The following is a 21,874-nucleotide window of genomic DNA, read 5'->3' on the forward strand; positions in this document are numbered from 1 at the left end:
ACTTATCCTGCATAAAGTTTTGGAAACTTGGCTGTTGTTGTTTTTCTTCTTCAAATGTTTACACTCCCAACCTAACCAAAGTGTGCTAAATGTCCACTCCACCCTTTCACAGAGTCACAACATGTGTTTATTGACCTCACGGTTGCAATATAAATAGGCACGTTTATTGCTGAATGCAGGCTGACTCAGATGTTCCTTAACTGACACTTGTCAAGTGAAAACACACCAGCAGAGGACTCGACTTGGGAACAGGTCGTATTTCCAAGTAACCATGGACAGGTCCTCTACTCAGAGCTTTCTTTATGATCCCAGGATCTGATTTCCAAGGAGAACTGTTAATTACTCAGGAAACTGCAGAATGGAGGCCGTTGTTCTGGGTCCCCCCAGCATCTGATGACAAAGGAAGGTTTATTTAACCCACCTTCTTAATTTCACCGTCTGGAAATTGTGTCAAGGTGATGGATGGATGGATGGATGGATGGATGGATGGATGGATAGATAGATAGATAGATAGATAGATAGATAGATAGATAGGACTATAAAAAAGATATTGAGACTCTAGAAAGCGTGCAGAGAACAGCAACCAGGATGATGAGAGGACTGAAGGCTAAAACATACGATGAATGGTTGCAGGAAGTGGGCCAGGCTAGTCTAGTGAAGAGAAGGACCAGGGGAGACAGGATAGCAGGCTTCTAATATTTGAGGGGCTGCCACAGAGAGGAGGAGGTCAAGCTATTCTCCAAAGCACCTGAAGGCCAGACAAGGGACAATGGATGGAAACTGATCAAGGAGAGATTCCACCTGGAAATAAGGAGGAATTTTCTGACAGTGAGAACAATCAACCCATGGAACAGAAGTTGCCTTCGGAAGTTGTGGGAGCTTCATCACTGGAGGCTTTCAAGAAGGGACTAGACTGCCACCTGTCAGAAATGGTGTAGAGTCTCCCGCTTGGACAGGGGGTTGGACTAGATGCCCTACAAGGTCCCTTCCAATTCTGTTAATGCAATGAGGGGTTTAGACTCGGCAAAGATGACTTGAGATCTGACAAGGAGAAACTCTCAGCTCTCGGGGCAAAGGCCTGGCAGCGCTTACACCCTCACATACTTTGGGGGTGAAGAAAGAGGAAACGAAAGAGAAACGGGGGAAACTGGTCCAACCACATTCATGGCGTGCTCAACTGGAGGTGGTGCTGCCACGATTGGCAGGAGCAGCCTTGCGTAGGTCTCCCGCCCACCTGGCCTGAGCAAAGGGGTTTAAATTTAACCCAGTGGGAAAAAATGATTCATCTCTTCTCTCTCGCAGTCCTATTAAAAACATTTGGTTCAGGGGTGAGGTCAAGGAAGCAACCCATCCACCCACCCCCCACATGGTTCCCAAGGCCGAAATGAATGACCCAGGCTGTGTCAGAAGTCTTCTGGTGAAGTCAGGGGTCTGCAAGAGGAAAAGGGGGGCTTTGGGGAACAGGAGAGGGAGGGAAGGAGGGAGGGGAAGGGAAGGGAAGGGAAGGGAAGGGAGGAAGGAAGGAAGGAAGGAAGGAAGGAAGGAAGGAAGAAGGAGGGAAAAAAGGAAAGGAGGCAGGAAAGGAAAGGAGAAAAGGGAAGGAAGGAAGGAAGGAAGGAAGGAAGGAAGGAAGGAAGGAAGGAAGGAAGGAAGGAAGGAGGAAGGAAGGAAAGGAAAGGAAAGGAAAGGAAAGAAAGAAAGGAAGAAGAAGGAAGGAAGGAAGGAGGAAGGAAGGAAGGAAGAAAGGAAAGGAAAGGAAAGAAAATGAAAGGAAGAAAGGAAGAAGGAAACAAAAGAAATGGAGAAGGAGAAGGAAGAAAGGAGGGAGGGAGAAGAAAGGAAAAAGGACAGGGAGAAGGAAAGAAAATGGAGAAGAAAAGAAGAACGGAAGAAGGAAACAAAAGAAAGGAAGGAAGGAAGGAAATGGTTTTGGATCCATTGAATCCAACTTCTAACTCCCATCTAAAGTCTTTGCAACATCCCAAGACCAGTTGATCGTTTACCCTTCTGCCGTGACATTCACAACGGAGATTAGATATTTGAAGAGTGTGACCCTCCATACCCTTCCTTGCCTTTCTCTCCCCCCACGCCCCTTATGCTCTCTAACCCAACGGCCATCATCCTCAAGTGTTGCGGTGGTGACCTCATCTTCCAACCCTTGGCGGGCCTTCCATTCATCAGGCCAAGATGACTCCACTCCCCCAGGGAGGGTGCAAGGTCCTGAATCCCTTCTCTTGGCCGTTCAGCCCAAGAAGAGGAGGAGGAGGAGGAGGAGGCTGTTGCGGGCCAGATGACCGAAGGCCAGCCTGATGCCAGCTTCCTTGCACTCTTTCCGAGACAAAGATAGTCAAGGCAGGATTCACCCCGGCGGCCGGCAGAAGGAGCAGGAATGTGGATCACGCTGGCTGAGCCTTTCTTTTTTCTTTTCCAGAGACAGGAGGGGGCGGGGGGGGGGAGGAAAGAGAAGCTGTTTCTGCTGACCAGCTAGAATTTCACTGTGTTCTTTTCCGTCCGGCCATGCGGGCGCTGAGAGGCCTCTGCCAGGCCCCCCCACCCCACCCCCAGCCAATGGCCGTCGGACGCAGGCAGAAGAGCAGGATCAGGCTGGGCTCGCTGACATCATGGGTCGGGAGGATTTAGTCAGGGCAAAGCCTGGCACCAGGGAAGCATATAAAGCCAGGCTCCCTCGGCTCTCCGGTATGCGCTGCGCTTGGGTGGGGGGGAGATGGACGTCACCATCCACCACCCCTTCTTCCGTAGACGGCTCTTCCCCGGCCCCTCGCCCGGCCGCTTCTTCAGCCAACGTTTTGGGGAGCCCCTCATGGAATCCGAACTCTTCGCAGGCAGCTGGCCCCTGGGCTCCTACCTGGAGAGGCCCTTCGCCTTCAGGAACGCCGGATGGATAGACAGCGGACTCCCCCAGGTAACCCTTCCCCTTGCGCCGATCCCAGGAGAGGGCACCTGCTGACCTTTTATATATATATATTTATTAAACGAAGGAAATTTATACAGCCGCCCAACTCACTCGTGTTGGTTCCAGGAGCTTACAAAACCCCAAGACCAAAACCGAATAAACCCTCACACAGACACACACAGAGACACACATACACAGAGTAACAACAATCAGGCCAGCCCCTTGATGGTCTCCGTCTCATCCTCTGCTCCCTAGGGTTCGGGGCAAAACCGCACCTGCAGGGCCTTTTGAAAGAGGGCCAAAGAAAGAGCAAATTTATCTCTGCAAGGATGTTGTGTCCCCCGCCCGCCTGCCCGCCCCCGGGGGAAGGAGCTACCACGGAGAAGGCCCTTCTTCTTGGTCCCACCAGATGGACCCTCTTAAAGAGACGGGACCTGTAACACCTCTTGCCTCCCACCCACCCAGTTCCGATGGGTCAGTGGGCATCACAGGGAAGGAACGATCCTTCTGCTAGTCTGTTCCCAAGCCACGTAGGTTTGTTACCTTTGCTCTGTTATTCCTCTCTTTGTGAGGTTTGCATGCAGCAGAGCGAGGATGGTGGCAGGAGGGGCTCCATGGCAAAAGGCTCTTAATTTGGGTGTCGCTGATGACTTCTGTTGAGACAGGTTATACTAATAATAATAGTAACAACAACAACAACAACGAGTTGGAAGGGACTTTAGAGGTCTTCTAGTCCAGTCCCCTGCCCAGGCAGGAAACCCTACACCACTTCAGACAGATGGTTATCCAACCTCTTCTTAAAAACTTCCAGCGTTGGAGCATTCGCAACTTCTGGAGGAAAGTTGTTCCACTTATTGATTGTTCTAACTGTCAGGAAATTTCTCTTTAGTTCTAAGTTGCTTCTCTCCTTGATCAGTTTCCACCTGTTGCTTCTTGTCCTGCCCTCAGGTGCTCTGGAGAATAGTTTGACTCCCTCTTCTTTGTGGCAGCCCCTGAGAGATTGGAACACTGCTATCCTGTCTCCCCTAGTCCTTCTTTTCATTAAATTGGACATACCCAGTTCCTGCAATTGTTCTTCATATGTTTTAGTCTCCAGTCTCCTAATCATATAAATTTAAGCAATTTCCTTTCCTTCCTTCCTTCCTTCCCTCCTTCCTTCATCATTCCAACCCCAACTTGTCTGTCATCAGATGCGTTTGGAGAACGATACGTTTTCCGTCAACCTGGACGTGAAGCATTTCTCGCCCGAGGAGCTGAAGGTCAAGGTCTGGGGAGACGTGATTGAAGTCCAGGGGAAGCACGAGGAGCGCCAGGTTGGTCTCTTTGGGGGATGAGCCCGTTCGGCATGGCAGGGAAGGAAGGAAGGAGGGAGGGAGGGAGGGAAGGAAGGAAGGAAGGGAGGGAGGGAGGGAGGGAGGGAGGAAGGAAGGAAGGGAAATTGCTTAAATTTATATGTCACCACTTCACTCTCCGAAGCGGGACATCTAGGGAGGCCAAATTAATTGGCTTATCCTTTCATTTAAAAAAAATAACCAGGGGCAGACAGAGATGAGGTTAATCACGAGATGAGTAATCGCCCAGGCTGCTTCAGGGTGGCTTGTCCAGTTCTCAGGGAGGGGATGGAACCCAAGATATTTTCCACTGTAAGATACTGCTTATTTCATCTATTTATTCATTAGATTTATCTCCTGCCTTTATGACGGTGTAAGTGATTCAAAGCAGCGAACATACTTAATACTCCTTCTTCCTCTGATTTTTCCCCGTAACAACCCCCCTGTGAGGTGGGTTGGGCTGAGAGAGGGAGAGGGACTGGCCCAAAAGTCACCTAGCTGGTTTTCCTCTCCTTAAGGTGGGACTAGAACTCACAGTCTCCAGGTGATTGTCCCAAAGTAACCCAGCTGGCTTTCATGCCTAATGCGGGACTAGAACTCACCATCTCCGGGTAATTGGCCCAAAGTCATCCAATCGGTTTTCTTCTCAAGGTGGGACTACAACTCACTGTCTCCCGGTGATTGGCCCAAAGTCACCTAGCCGGTTTTCCTCTCCTTAAGGTGGGACTAGAACTCACAGTCTCCAGGTGATTGTCCCAAAGTAACCCAGCTGGCTTTCATGCCTAATGCAAGACTAGAACTCACCATCTCCGGGTAATTGGCCCAAAGTCATCCAATCGGTTTTCCTCTCAAGGTGGGACTACAACTCACTGTCTCCCGGTGATTGGCCCAAAGTCACCTAGCTGGCTTTCATGCCCAAAACAGAACTAGAACTCCCAGTCTCCTGGTTTCTAGACCGCCACTTTCACCACTGAATCAAACAGGCTCCTGCAGGACGATTCCCAAACTGACCATGCAATGCCTTTTCTGCCTCCCCCTCCCCCACAAAGGACGAACACGGCGTCATCGCCCGCGAGTTCAACAGGAAGTACAGAATCCCAGCCGATGTGGACCCCCTCACCATCACCTCCTCCCTCTCCTCGGATGGCGTCCTGACGGTGAATGGACCAAGGAAACTCAAGGAAGTTCCGGAGCGCCGCATCCCCGTCACACGGGAAGAAACATCGGCCCTCCTCCCAGGACCAAGGAAATAGAGAGACCCTCGGAGACCCCGACCCTTTTTTATACCAAAGAAAGCCTTTCCATAAGGACAGAAACGGCAAATCGATTCATTTATTTCTCTGTGCAAAGATAGGCACGCGAGCTGCTTTAGTGACAAATAAAACGGGTGGTAGCTTCTTCCCTGAACCTTCCTGGCCAGCTGCAATCTTAGCCAAGGCTCGGTCCTGAACAGGGAGGGTTTAATCCGGCTGTGGAACTGCGAAGAGAGTCACACACAAAACTAGGAAGGAACCAGGAAGGGAAACACGGACGTGTTGGGAATCTCCTGGCAGGCATTTCTTTTATTTTAGGAACTGCTGCCCATTAACCGAGCTTCTAATCTTGCGGGGGTGGGCAAGGAGACCCTCCGGCAGAGATTTCCAGCCCCAGGTGATCCTGGAGCAGCGGCCTACTGCTTCGGCGGCGTCTCGGCTGCTTCCGTGGGCTTCCCTTCGGCCAAGGAGCAGGCTGCCCTGCCGTGCGGAGGCTCGTAATCGATCATGTAGCACGACCGAGCGGTGGGCTTGATCGGAGGTGGCTCCAGCTCGGGCTGGTGTCCGGGGAACCAGTGAGGCTCGCGCGTCACCCCTAAGAGCACAGAGAGGACGGGAAAAGGCAGGAAAGCAAAGCCTGTATGTGTGTGTGTGTGTAGCAACACTTAGCCCACACACTGGGCTCCTTTTGCAACAGCCCAAGGCAGCCCTGGCCTGCCCTTCTCCTAACGAAAGGGGATCCCCCTAACTCAGGGGTCTCCAACCTTGGTCCCTTTAAGACTTGTGGATTTCAACTCCCAGAGTCCCTCAGCCAGCAAAGCTGGGAGTTGAAGTCCACAAGTCTTAAAGGGACCAAGGTTGGAGACCCCTGCCCTAACTAATCCCCCTAACGAATGGGGTGGCCTGAAAGGCCAATAAGCTGCCCTGCTTTGCAGGAATTTCAACATAGGTTGTCCTCGAGTTACGACCACAACTGAGCCCAAAACAACTGTTGGTAAGATGTTAAGTGAGGTTTCCTCCATTTTACCCCCTCCCCCCTTTTTGCCACCGTTGTTAAGCAAATCACTGCAGTTTTTAAATCAGTCACACGGCTGTTAAGTGAATCTGGCTTCCCGTTGAATTCGCTTTGTCGGAAGGGCGTCACGTGACTCTCCGGGACACGGCAACGGGTCACAAATACCAAGTTGCCAAGTGTACAAATTTTGATCACGTGACTACGGGAAAGCTGCAACGGCCCTAAGGGTGAAACACAGTCCTGGGTCACTTTTTTGCCGTGCCGTCGTAACTTCAAACAGTCACTACACGAAGAGTTGCAAGTCAGGGACTACTTTTCTATCTTCCTGGCTTTGTTGAAAATCACACCTGGACCCTTATGCCAGCCCAAGGCTTCGGGTTGCTAATGGGGCTTAGCTGGAATCCCCCAAACCCAAAAAACAAAACAAAACCAACAACGGTGGGATGAGGAAGGAGCAACAGCTCCTTTGCACATCTGGGTTTGTTTCATTGATTGTCCTGGGGTGCGCCTGAGATTCTCCCCCCCCCGCCCCCCAGTCTTTGCTTGGGATATCAATTTTGATCTGAGCCCCCTTGGAATCTCTCAGCTCCACATGCTACCTACCAGTGCTTGTATCTGTCTCATTTCAACTCTTCTGCTAGGAATCTTTTGGGGGTGGGAAATATATATATATATATATATATATATATATATATATATATATATATATATATATATATATGTTGGAAGTGTCTTGGCGACGTTGACGAAGTCTCATTCGTCATCTTCAGGCTTCAGCTTCGTGCTTCTGGGAGCAATGTGTGATCGCAGCTGTTTCTTCCTTTTTAACTGCTTTAACTGCTCCCAGAAGCACGAAGCTGAAGCCTGAAGATGACGAATGAGACTTCGTCGAAACGTCGCCAAGACACTTCCAATTTTACGCGGGAGAAAACCCGAATAACCAAAGACCTACATACAAACACCCGCGAAAACCTCAGAAAACAAATATATATAGAAGCCCTTGCTCTCTTGGCTGAGTGTTTTCTTCCTGCGTGTTAAGTTTTGTACACCTACTTCTTAATCTGCGAGGCTTTTCCTTGGAATAGTCTGACGCGTACGTGGCCTCAAAATAGTGACCGTACTGCAAGGGAAAGTGCAGGGTCAGTGTCCACGCTTCGTTCAGAAGGCCCTTTTTCCTTCACTCCAAGCCCAACCTTCAACCTTTCTCCCCTAAGCAGCCCTGCGACTAGGAGACCGACAGGGTTTTAGGGCAGCGCAGCGGGAAAACGAGGAGGGTGACGTGATCACCTCCGAATACCTGAACTCAGAAGTCAGCCTTGTTAGGTTCAATTAGATTGCTGCCCCCAAAAATATGCACACAGGGTGGCAGACAAGGAAAATAACCCAGGAGCTGAACAGAGAAAGTAAGACAAAAAAATAATATTAAGAATGGAATGGAATGGAGTGGAGTGGAGTGGAGTGGAATGGAATGGAATAGAATAGAATAGAATAGAATAGAATAGAATAGAATAGAATAGAATAGAATAGAGGAATGGAAGGGAAGGGAAGGGAAGAGAAGAGAAGAGAAGAGAATAAGGAAGGGAAGGGAAGGGAAGGGAAGAGAAGAGAATAAGGAAGGGAAGGGAAGGGAAGGGAAGGGAAGAGAAGAGAATAAGGAAGGGAAGGGAAGGGAAGGGAAGGGAAGGGAAGGGAAGGGAAGAGAAGAGAAGAGAAGAGAAGAGAAGAGAAGAGAAGAGAAGAGAAGAGAAGAGAAGAGAAGAGAAGAGAAGAGAATGGAACAGGAAATGGGTGTGGAATGGAATGGGGAATGGGAATAGAAATGGGAATAGGAGACAGTTGGAAGGGACACTGGAGGTCTTCTAGTCCAACCTGGCTAGGTGGATCAGTGGCTAAGACATTGAGCTTGCCATTTGGCGGTTCGGTGGTTCAAATCCCTAGTATAGGTCTCCTGCGTGAGCAGGGGTTGGACTAGACGACCTCCAAGGTCCCTTCCAACTGTGTTACCGTTATAAACCCTGTGCTCACAATAGGCCGAATGTGTTCCACGAGATTTTTTCAGATTGCTTGATTTTTTTTTAAAAGCAACTTTTCGTTTCGATTGGAGGCTGTGCAAAATGTTTTAAATATCGTCTCTGTGGCCATTGTTTAACTACACCGGTGTCTCATAAGAGGCCTAGAGAGTCTGGCTTTTTCCTCTTACCTTTTATGCACATCAGGCGATAGGTTAGGCTGAAAGAGAACTCACACCGCACAAAATCTTAAGTGTGGATTTTCTGGGTGTTGCACGACAGTCATTCGTGAACCCGATCTACAGTGGTTCGAAAAACCATGACTTATGGTACATTATTCAACAAACCATAGTTTGAAACAAGGGTTGGGTGGATAAAATGCATGAACCCAACTGCTGCCTGCCTCCAGGTTATGCAGAGCTATCGTGCCTCTGATCCAGCCCTACAGGAGTTCTGAAGGCTGAGCTTCAGGCCTTTGCAAATTATAAAATGCCCTTTAGCCTTGGTGATGTTCCCTAGCTGAGTCATGAAACATGTGCAAGAAAACAATTAAGCCCAGAGACCACCAAGGACCCCATCCTCCCCCTCCCCGACTCCACAAACCCGCCTCCTTTCTAGCACTGATGATGTTCCCTAGCTGGGTCATGAAATGTATGCAAGAAAACAACAAAGCTCAGAGAGCACCGAGGACTCCATAAAAGGTAAAGGTTCCCGTTGCACATACGTGCTAGTCGTTCCTGACTCTAGGGGGCAGTGCTCATCTCCGTTTCAAAGATGAGGAGCCAGCGCTGTCCGAAGACGAGATGGTCATGTGGACAGCATGACTCAATGCCAAAGGCGCACGGAACGCTGTGACCTTCCCACCAAAGGTGGTCCCTATTTTTCTACTTGCATTTTTTACGTGCTAAATTGGCAGAAGCTGGGACAAGTAACAGGAGCTCACCCCCTCATGCGACGCCGGGGATTCGAACTGCTGAACTGCTGACTTTTCAATCGACAAGGTCAGTGCCTTAGCCATTGAGCCACCATGTCCCTATGAGGACTCCATAGAGAATTATAAAAAGCCCCAAAGCCCTGGATAATTAGCAACGGCCCTTTTTGTGGCGACCCAGCGAGCAGAATCCTGTCCCAAGGACGGACAGCCTGACCTGGGAAGGGAGAGGTTTGAGTTGCCTCCTTCTCTGGATGTCGTAACGCTCCTCATTCCAGTTCCCCAAGAGGGTCTTGTTGGTGTACATGTCCTCGTTGGTGGTGCACCTCCAGCCATATTGGAAGAACTTGGAGGTGCTGTTCCAGTCCGTCCACACTTCCCCGTGGCCGTCCGCTTGGAGCAAGCAGCCATGAAGAGGGTTAAAGAAGCACGACAGGGACATGTCCTGGGTGGAGACAGGAAAACAGGCCAAGGGCTGTACAGCAAATCAAGAAAGCCCCTACTAGCAGTCCTTGACTTAAAAAGCTAAAGGTTTCCCTCGCACATATGTGCTAGTCGTTCCTGACTCTAGGGGGCGGTGCTCATCTCCGTTTCAAAGCCGAAGAGCCAGCGCTGTCCGAAGACGTCTCCGTGGTCATGTGGCCGGCATGACTTAATGCCAGAGGTGCACGGAACGCTGTTCCCTTCCCACCAAAGGTGGTCCCTATTTTTTCTAACTTGCATTTTTTACCTGCTTTCGAACAGATAGGTTGGCAGAAGCTGGGACAAGTAACGGGAGCTCACCCCATTATGCAGTTTACAGTCAAGTTACGTCAAGTTAACTTAAGTCAAGTTGCCCTTACAGGCATTCATTTAACAGCCGTTCAAAGTTACAACAATGCCAAAAAAACAAGAAAGTGATTTGGCAACGATGCCAAAAAAAACCAAGAAAGAAATGCTCCTTGCATTTACAACCAAACAAGTCACGTGATCTACCAAATCCAGGTGCTTGGCGACCAGCGCGTAATAGGCCGTCTTCGACTTAACAACTTCCAAGTTTCTGCTGTTAAGTGAGACATTGGTCACGTGAGGTTTTTGCTCCATTTTACAACTGTTTTTTTTTTAATTGAAAAGGTTTTACAACAACAATTAAATTTTTTCCCTCCCCTCCCCCTCCAACTTTTCTTGCCACCGTTGTTAAGTGAATCAGCGCAGTTGACAAGTTAATAACCTGGTTGTTAAGTGAACCTGGCTTCCCCCATCGACTTTGCTTCGAAGTTCGCAAGAGGGGATCGCGTGACCCCGGCGACACCGCGACCATCATAAATATGAATCGGTTGTTAAGCATCCAAATTTTGATCACGTGATCATGGGGGAAGCTGCAAAGGACGTAACTTTGAAAAACGGTCGTAAGTCACATTTTTCAGTGTTGCTGGAACTTGGAACAGTCACTAAATGAACCGTTCACTAAATAAAGTAAGTCGGGGGGACTATCTGTATTTCTCCCTTTTGCAATGTCAGTTCCTCCGTCATTTTAATCCATTTATTCTGGAGTAATTTTAATCCAGAAGAGCAAACTGATGGCCAAGAGAATAATTAAAGGGGGAAAAGGGAATTTCCCACCCATCCCCCCAACGCTTCAGCCTGGAATGGTGAGAAATCGGGACGCTCGGCAGCCAGAAATACCTCGGACTCAGAAGTTGTAGTAGTAGTGATATTGGAACTACCGCTCTCGTCCAAACTCCACATTTTCTTGCTACTTTTCCCGTTTCTCAGTTGGAAGATCTCAGAAAAAATGGAACACCTCAGAAACCTGGGTGCGAAAGCTATCGATGGATTTTAAAAGTGCCAAGGGCTTTGCTGTGGTTGGGGACCTGGGGCAGCCAGCCCCCCCAAAAAACCCCTAATTTGTTTAGTTTGTGATGTAATCTGCTGATAATTGGGGAGGACTGAAGTCACTGTCCTCAGCTGAGATGAGAGACTTTTAATATTTACAGACCCCCCTCACATCCTGGACATAAACTATTTCAACTCCTACCCTTAAAACGACGCTATAGAGCACTGCACACCAGAACAACTATACACAAGAACAGTTTTTTCCCGAAGGCCATCACTCTGCTAAACAAATCATTCCCTCAACACTGTCAAACGATTTACAGTTTGCACTACTATTAATCTTCTCATCGTTCCCATCACCCATCTCTTTCCACTTATGACTGTATGACTGTATAACTTTGTTGCTTGTATCCTTATGATTTCTATTGATATTAATTGGTTCCTGATTGCTTATTTGTACCCTATGATTCTTGATCTTTTCTTTTATGTACACTGAGAGCATATGCACCAAGACAAATTCCTTGTGTGCCCAATCACACTTGGCCAATAAAATTCTATTCTATTCTATTCTATTCTATTCTATTCTATTCTATTCTATTCTATTCTATTCTATTCTATTCTATTCTATCCCAAACTGCATCTTGCCAACAGAGGTGGGCACTAAGAGCTTTGGCCCCTTTGGCCACCAGCCTGGCATGAAGAGGTCCTGGTTTTTTTTCTGCTGCGTCTTCATATTGTTTTCTTTAAAGCTCTTTCTTTTTTTGTCATGTTTATGCAGTGTATATTGGAAGTGGTGTCCCTTCAAGAGCTGCATGCAAAGGAATTTCATTTTAATGTATGCCGATTAAGTGTACATTTAAAGTGACAATAAATTTATATTTTAGGTCTTGTTGCCTTTCTCTTGCCCATCGTTCTCCATGAGTGAAGAGAGGTCTAAGTGGGCTCTAGCTGTCCCTGGATTAAAGTGGTCAAAGGCAGGGAATGGGAAGAGAAGAGAGGGGCAGGAGAAGGATGGCAGTGGGGCCAGCCACCGTACTTGCCCTCCTGCTGACGGTGGGGCACAAAAGTCCCATGGGCACCTCCAGACAGCCGATTTCGTGCACTCCCTTCAATAAGAGGGTGGCTCCAAGTACCTGTATAATTTACTCGGAATAAGATATGCTTCTCTTTTTTTTTGTATATTGTAATATTTGTTAACATAGGTAGGCAACTTGTTTTGATTTTGCAGACACCGAGAGGGTCTTGGGGAACCCCCAGGGACCCTTAGGCCGTGCTTTAAGAAGCCCCAACTTAGAAGAACCCTGCATCTCCCCCTCCATTCCTCAGAAAAGGGTGGACTAAATGCTCTCTAGAGGTACCGTCCAGCTGTAAAACCCCATCCCTTCCCTTCCTGTTTTTCCCCCCTCCCTCTTTTCTTTCTTTCTTTTTCTCTTTCCTTCCTTCTCCCCCTCCCTTGTTTCCTCCTTCCTTATCTCCTCCCTTCTTTTCTTTTCTTTTTCTTTCTTTCTCCTTTTATTACTTTCTTTCTTTCTTTTTCTTTCTTTCCTTCCTTCCTTCCCTTCCCTTCTCTTTTTCTTTCTTTCTCTTTCCTTCCTTCTTTCCCTCCCTCCCTTGTTCCCTCCTTATCTCCTTCCTTCTTCCCCTTCATCTTTCTTTTTCTTTCTCCTTTTCTTTCTTTCCTTCCTTCTTTTTCTTTCTTTTTCTTTCCTTCCTTCTTTCCCTCCCTCCCTTGTTCCCTCCTTATCTCCTTCCTTCTTCCCCTTCATCTTTCTTTTCTTTCTTTCTTTCTCTTTCCTTCTTTTCTTTCTTTCTTTCCTTCCTTCTTCCCTCCTCCCTCATCTCCTTCCTTCTTCCCTTCATCTTTCTTTCTTTTCTTTCTTTCTTTCTTTCTTTCTTCCTTCTTCCTCCTCCCTTATTCCTCCTTATCTCCTTCCTTCTTCCACTTCATCTTTATTTTCTTTCTTCCTTCTTCCTTCCTTCTTTTCTTTCTTTTCTTTCCTTCCTTCTTCCTCCTCCCTTATTCCCTCCTTCCTTATTTCCTTCCTTTCTTTCTTTCTTTCTTTCTTTCCTTTTCTTTCTTTCTTTCTTTCTTTCTTTCCTTTCCTCTCGCTCCTCTGTCCTTTCTCTTTCTTCCTTCCTTCCTTCTTCCTTCTTTATTCCTTCATTTCCTTCCTTCCCCTTTTTTTAAAAACAAGCCATGCCTTGCCAGCTTTCATACTTCCGCCCCTCCCCCTCTCCTCCCCCTTTTTTTTTTAAAAAAAAAATGCCACATTTTTTTTCTTCCACGGGTGGCCCGATTTGAGCTAAATGGGCTTTGGCTCCCCTCGAAATGCATTGTCCCAAAAATGGGGGGGGGGAAAAAGTGAGCGGGAAAAAGAGAGACGATAGACTGCTCCTGAACATGGAGGCTCCACCGCCCCCCCCCCTCCCCAGACAACCGTCCCAACCCTTCCCAAGAAGTGACCCCCTCCCCTCCCAACCGACCACGAAAACAACCCTAACAGCTGCAATAAAAGAAATAATTTGAACCCCCCCCCCCCGGTTCCTACCTGCCGAAGTCGCCCCCGCTGCCAAGAAAGCCTCGGAAAGTCCGAAAAGGGAGGGGGGGGGAAATTGGAGCCGTTCCTATGGCAACCGCAGAAGCCGCGCAGCAGGAAGGAGGGGGCGCGCGCTCTATCTCGCGCGCGCGCCGGAAGTGACGCACAAAACGCTCGACCGCGCCACGGAGCCCTTCTTCGAAGGGGAGGGGCTGGGGAGGAGGAGGAGGAGGAGAAGGGGGAAAGTTTGCGATAGTTTTGCGGTGTATTTAATCCTTTTTTTTCCCCCTCCCTTTCCGTGAATTTGTTTTATAAGTTGGTCAGAAGGGGATTTGGGAAGGGGGGTGAGAGAACGGATCAGCTGGGTGTTGTGGCCTTGCCGTACCCATCATCCCCAGCCAGGTGTCGGGCGCCTGTCCTTTGCTTTCCTCTCCCAAAGAATCCAGAATATAATAGGGATAAGAATAGCCAGGTGATCTATTACAATAATATAATATTCTGTTAAAATAATATAATATACCACCCCTGAGGTGTGCTTTGAAAGAAAGCAGTGGAATGAAATTGTAGCCTGGGAGGGACCTTGAGGTCATCTAGTCCAAACCCCCCCCCCGCCCCGCCCAAGGCAGGAGGCCTCATATAATCTGGAAAAAATAATTGTCCAGCTTTTTTTCTTTTCTTTTCTTTTCTTGAAAACCTTCAGTGATGGAGCAACCACATCCTGGGAGGCCAAGCTGTTCCCTTGATGAGTTGTTATCGCTTTCAAGAAATTTCTCCTTAGTTCTAGGCTGGATTTCCCATTGATCAGCTTCCACTTATTGCTTCCTGTGCAAAGGCAACCTGGACTGTGGCAGTTCACCTCCTTGGTTTCACTCCTGCAGCCTCCTTGGAGGCAGTTTTGTCAGAGAACCAAGATCTTTCTCTAATCCAGCAGGAGCCCTGAGGGGCTGCTTCCTTCAAGTTTTGGGGCGCAGCCTTCCCACTTTGCAAGCTATTTTGTCTTATCCTGGCTACCGCTGAGCGATGCTTGGTTGCTCCTCTGCTACACAACAAGAGATCTGGTGATCTCTAAGCATCTCCTCAGTTCCTATTCCAAAAACGATTCGGCCGATTGCCTCAGAAGCTACAGACTAAAGGAGCAGAATCCCCTGAAGTCTTCTGCAGGCCAAACTCTGGCTTTTGACAGTGACCGTTTTCCTTCATGCAGCACCAACAAGCACGTTTCCTCCTGGTTGGGGAAGGAAATTTTTCCTTCTCGGTCCATCTGTACAAAGAAAGAGGCTGTGACACTCATATTATTGCAACCTGCTACGGTAGTGAAGAGTCTATATCTGAACAAGCTTTCACCAAATCCAACGTACAGTTTCTGAGAGACAAAGGTAAACGAGGTGTGGGGGAAGCAGTAGTATTATTATAAACTTTTATTCATTAAACATGAAACTCAAGTCAACTGAACATTTAAAAACGCATCACAAATACTATTGACTGGTACTAATGGTTGATACGGGTGGCTGTCAGCGTTCTAGGTATCAACCAAGTACCTTCTTAAGATGTACGATGTTCTGAGTAGCGCAGTTTTTTGCAGTTTCGCTGGTGGTATTGCAGGAAGCTGCAATTTGTTGATGTATCTTATAAAATTCTTGGACATGGTACCAAGTGCCCCGATGACAATGGGTATCATTGTTACATGTTTCATCCATAGCCGTGTAGTTTCTATGGCCAGGTTGCAATATTTCATCATTTTTTCCAGTTCTTTTTCTTTGGCGTCTTCTGGTATCGCTATTATTATTATTATTAGTAGTAGTAGTAGTAGTATTTGCAGTCAGTCAGCTGTTCAGCTTGGCATTTTTGTCTACCTATCGAGTCCTTACCAAGGACCCGGGATAGGCAAATCTGGATGTTTGATGGTGTTACAGATATTGGTGCAGGATGGAAGCTGTTCCAAATAAAGCTACCTTCTGCAATTGACTGATGGCAAATTTGTCAATGCCCATTGTGTTCAAGTAGTGCTCCAATTGTTGTTATTGTTGTTGTTGCATTTTTGTTAACCTTATATTTTGTTTACCTGGGAAAAAAACAATTGTTAAACAATTGTGTGTTATTATTCTTTTAATAATCCAGGTGCCGAAGTCTACTTTTCTGTCAACTGCACAAAACTGAAGGAATACTTCTCGCCGGCTATAAGGAATTTTGACCGTATTTATTTCAATTTCCCCCATTGTGGAAAAAAGGCTGGAATAAAAAAGAACAGGGAGCTTCTTGCCAGGTTTTTCTGCAGGTGAGACAAAGCAAGGCTGCGTACTTTTTTCTTGTTCCATATGTGTGTCTGTTTCAAGGCCATTATGTTTACATTAGAAGTCTCAAAATATAGATGTCAAGAAGATAGAGCTACCTTTGTTACTCTTAAGAGCATTGGGCAAAGAGCTGTTGGACAGGACATGGTATCGGCAGAGGAAATATAACTGAGAATTTCTATGGCTTTGGTTCTTGGTCTTGCTATCCCTGTATCCCTATCACATTTCTGATATCAATACAATTGAACGTGTCCAGAAATATTTTACAAGAAGAGTTCTCCATTCCTCTGAAAACAACAAAATACCTTATCCCACCAGACTTGAAATTCTAGGCTTAGAAAACTTGGAACTCCGTCGCCTTCAACAAGACCTAAATTTAACTCACAGAATCATCTATTGTAATGTCCTTCCTGTTAAAAGACTACTTCAGCTTTAATTGCAATAATACAAGAGCAACCAACAGATTTAAACTTAATGTTAACCGTTTTAATCTAGATTGCAGAAAATATGACTTCTATAACAGATTCATTAGTGCTTGGAACACTTTACCTGACTCTGTGGTCTCTTCCCATAATCCTAAAAGCTTTAACCAAAAACTTTCCACTATTGACCTCACCCCATTCCTAAGAGGACCATAAGGGGCGTGCATAAGAGCAGTGCATACTTATATATATTGTTGTGACAAAATAAAAATAAATAAAAAAGTATGCACTTTCAACAGCAAAGATTTTTATGTAAAACAATATTTCAGAAGTCTGCTGAAAAGATACCTTTGGAGCTGTTTTTCCTTTTTTCTTAAAAAAAGAAAACTTCTGAGAAAGACAGCTTGCTACATTAGCTGCGTGGCAAGGACACCCCTCTTTTCCCTTTTATTCCAGTTGTGCAGATGTTCTGGCAGAGAAAGGAGATGTCCACGTGGCACTTTGCAAAGGACAAGGAGGCACCCCTGCAGACCAGCCGGTGCGTGAGTGGCACAACAGCTGGCAAGTTGCGGAGATGGCAGCAGAAGCAGGATTTATCTTGAGCGGCATCGAGCCATTTAATATCAGAGATGTCGGTGGATATAAATGTACAGGCTACAGGTAAGTTGCGGTTGATCCTATTCCAGTTGCCATCTTGGATGTTGCGCAAATGCTCCTGTCTCTGCTTACCAAATGCTCCTGTCTCTTTTGGGAAGCATCATGCAAATTCTGTGGGTGAGAACTGCACATACAGGATTTGTTTCTCATAAAACTAATATGCCCCATATTTAAATTTCTATTACCTCTAGGAGAAAAGATTTATGACTCTGTTGGTTCTCAGGCCTTTGTGGGGGCAAATTTATTGAAGGAACAGATTAAATTACTAACAAAACCCTATACAAATTTGAGGAATAATCAGACCTATACAGCCTTCCTTAACTGAATTCTTAATTGGGCTACCAACCTGCCTTCCATTGAGGTCCTGTATACTGCATGAGTCAAAAAGAGGGCTGTGAAAATATTTACAGACCCCTCGCATCCTGGACACAAACTGTTTCAACTCCTATCGTCAAAACGACGCTACAGAGCACTGCACACTGGAACAACTAAACACAAGAACAGTTTCTTCCCAAACGCCCTCACTTGCTAAACAAATAATTCCCTCAACACTGTCAAACTATTCACTAAGTCTGCACTACTATTAACCTTCTCATTGTTCCCATCACCCATCTCCTCCCACTTATGACTGTAACTCTGTTGTTCGTATCCTTACGATTTATATTGATATTGTTTCCTGATTGCTTATTTGTATCCTTTGACTATCATTAAGTGTTGTAAGTGTTGTAGTACCTTGATGAAGGTATCTTTTCTTTTATGTACACTGAGAGCATTTGCACCAAGACAAATTCCTTGTGTGTCCAATCACACTTGGCCAATAAAAAATTCTATTCTATTCTATTCTATTCTATTCTATTCTATTCTATTCTATTCTATTCTGTATATGTTGGACAACAGCTCCTTCATCTCACAAAGAATGTTCTTCAGTTGACACCTTTCAGCCTGAATCTTGCCTGGTGCTTCAGGCAGCCCAATGTTAATCTTCTGTATTTTGGATTCCATCGGTTTGCTTTTGATTGGCTCAGCTAATTGTACAAATGAACAGCATTGATTCTTCTGCTCCCAAACTTCATCTGCTTTCTTCCTAGGAATCAGGATAAATCTTTCTGCATAGAAGGCGCTCTGGATCACATATTCACACGGAGTGTGCCATTTCGGCATTCTCAACCTTCGATTTGCAAAATGGAGCTGGAAGGCGAGTCAGTGTCCTGCCAAATTCCGCAGATGTTCCTAGATAAGATAAACAGGTATGCAGCAAAATTTCCAGATCCTTTGAGTCTGGTCTCTGCATAATGTAATCAACTTGGCTGATGGGGTGTGTGTGTGTGATCTTAAATGGAACATTTAAGGGTGGGGGGGTCTACATTTCCTTTGGTTTCCAGATGCCTGTTGGACTGACATCTGAGAAAGTCAAATAATACTAAGGAAAGGGCTAAAAATTGTTACACACTTTCCCATTTACCCAACAAGAAAAACACAGACTTCAGAGGATAATTAGAACTGCAGAAAAAATAATTGCTACCAACCTGCCTTCCATTGAGGTCCTGTATACTGCATGAGTCAAAAAGAGGGCTGTGAAAATATTTACAGACCCCTCGCATCCTGGACACAAACTGTTTCAACTCCTACCCTCAAAACGACGCTACAGAGCACTGCACACTGGAACAACTAAACACAAGAACAGTTTCTTCCCAAACGCCATCACTGCTAAACAAATAATTCCCTCAACACTGTCAGACTATTTACTGAATCTGCACTACTATTAACCTTCTCATTGTTCCCATCACCCATCTCCTCCCACTTATGACTGTAACTCTGTTGCTCGTATCCTTACGATTTATATTGATATTGTTTCCTGATTGCTTATTTGTATCCTTTGACTATCATTAAGTGTTGTAAGTGTTGTAGTACCTTGATGAAGGTATCTTTTCTTTTATGTACACTGAGAGCATTTGCACCAAGACAAATTCCTTGTGTGTCCAATCACACTTGGCCAATAAAAAATACTATACTATACTATTATATTCTATTCTGTTCTGTTCTGTTCTGTTCTATTCTGTATATGTTGGACAACAGCTCCTTCATCTCACAAAGAATGTTCTTCAGTTGACACCTTTCAGCCTGAATCTTGCCTGATGCTTCAGTCAGCCCAACACTAATCTTCTGTATTTTGGATTTCATCGGTTTGCTTTCGATTGGCTCAGCTAATTGTACAAATGAACAGCATTGATTCTTCTGCTCCCAAACTTCATCTGCTTTCTTCCTAGGAATCAGGATAAATCTTTCTGCATAGAAGGCGCTCTGGATCACATATTCACACGGAGTGTGCCATTTCGGCATTCACAACCTTCGATTTGCAAAGTGGAGCTGGAAGGCGAGTCAGTGTCCTGCCAAATTCCGCAGATGTTCCTAGATAAGATAAACAGGTATGCAGCAAAATTTCCAGATCCTTTGAGTCTGGTCTCTGCATAATGTAATCAACTTGGCTGATGGGGGGGGGGTGATCTTAAATGGAACATTTAAGGTTGGGGGGGGTGTCTACATTTCCTTTGGCTTCCAGATGCCTGTTGGACTGACATCTGAGAAAGTCGAATAATACTAAGGAAAGGGCTAAAAATTGTTACACACTTTCCCATTTACCCAACAAGAAAAACACAGACTTCAGAGGATAATTAGAACTGCAGAAAAAATAATTGCTACCAACCTGCCTTCCATTGAGGACCTGTATACTGCACGAATCAAGAAGAGGGCTGTGAAAATATTTGCAGATCCCTCGCATCCTGGACATAAACTGTTTCAACTCCTACCCTCAAAACGACGCTATAGAGCACTGCACAGCAGAACAACTAGACACAAGAACAGTTTTTTCCCGAAGGCCATCACTCTGCTAAACAAATAATTCCCTCAACACTGTCAGACTATTTACTGAATCTGCACTACTATTAATCGTCTCATAGTTCCCATCACCAATCTCTTTCCACTTATGACTGTATGACTGTAACTTGTTGCTGGCAATCCTTATGATTTATATTGATATATTGATCATCAATTGTGTTGTAAATGTTGTACCTTGATGAACGTATCTTTTCTTTTATGTACACTGAGAGCATATGCACCAAGACAAATTCCTTGTGTGTCCAATCACACTTGGCCAATAAAATTCAATTCAATTCTATTCTATTCTATTACTGCTCCATTTACTGTTTTTGAAAGTACAACGTCTGAGGTTAGTGGCTTGTCCCTCTTTAATACTTCTTTTTTTCTAATATTTTTTATAATCTGAACTAGGAACTACTTAGGTGTTGATTCGAATCATCCTGTGAGAACCATAAATGAAAAACTAATTGACGGCCTCGGCAGATCGTTCGCAGTTCAGAAGGTGAATTCTTCATTTCCCTTGGTATTCAAAGACCATTCTGCTTCATCGGACGCCTTTTGGATGGTTCCTGTGGCCAAAAGCCGCCCTGAAATTAAGTCTGTGGCTTCTAAAGGAACTGATGAGGACCAGGATTTGACTTGGACCTCAGGACAATATTACCTTCGGCCTTCCCAGTTGGTTTTCCTTCATTCTATTGTAAAGCAAAGAGGCTTTTCTCCTCAGAGTTTGTTGGCCCTCAGTGGACTGGCTTTTAAACAGTGTAAAATTTCAGTTCACGTGCCTCCTATTTTTCATGAGGCCCTCTTTATCTGCGCAGTTAAGGAAGAGGTAGAAGAGTCACAACTCCTGACGGAAGGCCTCCTAGGCACGTTGAATTCTTTACTGCGGTCATCCGATGTTAAGTTGGACTCTCTGAACCAGGAGTCAGAAAGCACTCAGCAAAATACCTTTCTACCTTCTCCCGAATCGTTTCTCCTCAACACAAAATACACTGTGACTGTCAGCTGCCACGGCTCTGATTCCGGCCCCAAAGAATTTCCCGTCGGGACAATAAGCACCGTTCGGTGTCAACCTCCAAGCGTTACTCAAAACACGGTCTGCATTTCTTTGAACCTCGACCTTCTGGCGATGCGCGCGTGTGGCATTTCCGACTGGCGGATGCTCTGGACTCCGGACGAGCGTTTCGCGAGCCAGTTTTTGGGGGGCCGTTTAGGCGTTTTCCAGAGCTTTTCCCTCCACCCGCCAGCCTACGTGCACGACATCAGCTTTTGGCTTCCAGAGGCAGAAACATTCCGCGAAATCCAGTTTCATACCATTGCCAGGCGTGTGTCTTTAGACGCGGTTGCGTCTGTCCAGCTGCTGGACCGTTTTCGGCACCCGGGCGCAGCACACGCCACCAGCTTGTGCTACAGGCTCACCTACCAGTCTTGCGACAAAGCGCTCGCTCGCCCCCAGGCGGCGGCCATGCAGATGGCGCTTAGGGAAGAACTGCAGCGTTGTCTCCGGGTGGTGGTTAGGTAGGAGGACCAGGAGGAGAACTTGGCAGGGAGGGCCAGTGGTAGTGCGGGCAAAATAGGAGGAGGGAGCTGTGCTGGATGTTTTGGCCGCCTGGAGTTACTGATAAAATATAAGAAAGCCGGAATTTAAATAAAATAAATGATTAAAAACAATTTTTCCCGACGGGCAATATTCATTCATTTACTTATTAAATTTATTTATTAGATTGAACTGCATACATTTTATTTATTTATTTTTTATTTATTTGCATTTATATCCCGCCCTTCTCCGAAGATGGCAAGCATCTATAAACGCTCTAAAAAA

At 46.1% G+C, this 21,874-nt stretch overlaps 3 protein-coding genes across 4 annotated transcripts; 2 read left to right on the forward strand and 1 right to left on the reverse strand.

Annotated features, from left to right (window-relative positions):
* The first annotated feature begins 1,901 nt into the window (after positions 1–1,901).
* Positions 1,902–5,643, forward strand: CRYAB (crystallin alpha B). The gene is made up of 3 exons (XM_058194593.1): positions 1,902–2,923; positions 4,105–4,227; positions 5,295–5,643. The coding sequence occupies exons 1-3, from the start codon at positions 2,726–2,728 to the stop codon at positions 5,496–5,498; spliced, it is 525 nt and encodes a 174-aa protein (XP_058050576.1). The 5' UTR covers positions 1,902–2,725; the 3' UTR covers positions 5,499–5,643.
* CFAP68 (cilia and flagella associated protein 68) lies at positions 5,560–13,928 on the reverse strand. 2 transcript variants are annotated; one of them, XM_058194591.1, is made up of 4 exons: positions 13,818–13,928; positions 9,671–9,898; positions 7,567–7,633; positions 5,560–6,093 (listed from the first exon to the last, which is right to left on the reverse strand). In XM_058194591.1, exons 2-4 carry the CDS (start codon positions 9,893–9,895, stop codon positions 5,915–5,917), a joined length of 471 nt encoding a protein of 156 aa, XP_058050574.1. In that variant the 5' UTR covers positions 9,896–9,898; positions 13,818–13,928; the 3' UTR covers positions 5,560–5,914. The 2 variants fall into 2 exon arrangements, with proteins under 2 accessions (XP_058050574.1, XP_058050573.1); XM_058194590.1 differs by lacking the exon at positions 13,818–13,928 and adding an exon at positions 11,119–11,196 and having other exon boundaries at positions 9,671–9,928.
* A 122-nt stretch (positions 13,929–14,050) lies between these two features.
* On the forward strand, positions 14,051–21,688 carry FDXACB1 (ferredoxin-fold anticodon binding domain containing 1). The gene is made up of 6 exons (XM_058194615.1): positions 14,051–14,277; positions 14,506–15,181; positions 15,924–16,080; positions 16,975–17,178; positions 18,264–18,422; positions 20,464–21,688. Exons 2-6 carry the CDS (start codon positions 15,004–15,006, stop codon positions 21,572–21,574), a joined length of 1,809 nt encoding a protein of 602 aa, XP_058050598.1. The 5' UTR covers positions 14,051–14,277; positions 14,506–15,003; the 3' UTR covers positions 21,575–21,688.
* The last annotated feature ends 186 nt before the right edge of the window (positions 21,689–21,874 follow it).

Source organism: Ahaetulla prasina, chromosome 9 (assembly GCF_028640845.1).
Source record: "Ahaetulla prasina isolate Xishuangbanna chromosome 9, ASM2864084v1, whole genome shotgun sequence".
Taxonomy (NCBI): Eukaryota; Metazoa; Chordata; class Lepidosauria; order Squamata; family Colubridae; genus Ahaetulla; species Ahaetulla prasina.

Excerpts from the sequence above, each read along its gene's own strand:
- CRYAB (XM_058194593.1), top strand. The coding sequence starts at position 2,726 with ATGGACGTCACCATCCACCACCCCTTCTTCCGTAGACGGCTCTTCCCC. Across the intron at positions 2,924-4,104 it reads TAGACAGCGGACTCCCCCAG|ATGCGTTTGGAGAACGATAC; the intron begins GTAACCCTTCCC and ends GTCTGTCATCAG. Across the intron at positions 4,228-5,294 it reads GGAAGCACGAGGAGCGCCAG|GACGAACACGGCGTCATCGC; the intron begins GTTGGTCTCTTT and ends TCCCCCACAAAG.
- CFAP68 (XM_058194590.1), bottom strand. The coding sequence starts at position 11,181 with ATGTGGAGTTTGGACGAGAGCGGTAGTTCCAATATCACTACTACTACA. Across the intron at positions 7,634-9,670 it reads TCAAACCTCTCCCTTCCCAG|TACGGTCACTATTTTGAGGC; the intron begins GTCAGGCTGTCC and ends TTTCCCTTGCAG. Across the intron at positions 6,094-7,566 it reads AAAGCCTCGCAGATTAAGAA|GGGTGACGCGCGAGCCTCAC; the intron begins GTAGGTGTACAA and ends CTGTGCTCTTAG.
- FDXACB1 (XM_058194615.1), top strand. The coding sequence starts at position 15,004 with ATGCAGCACCAACAAGCACGTTTCCTCCTGGTTGGGGAAGGAAATTTT. Across the intron at positions 15,182-15,923 it reads ACAGTTTCTGAGAGACAAAG|GTGCCGAAGTCTACTTTTCT; the intron begins GTAAACGAGGTG and ends TTAATAATCCAG. Across the intron at positions 18,423-20,463 it reads TTCCTAGATAAGATAAACAG|GAACTACTTAGGTGTTGATT; the intron begins GTATGCAGCAAA and ends AATCTGAACTAG.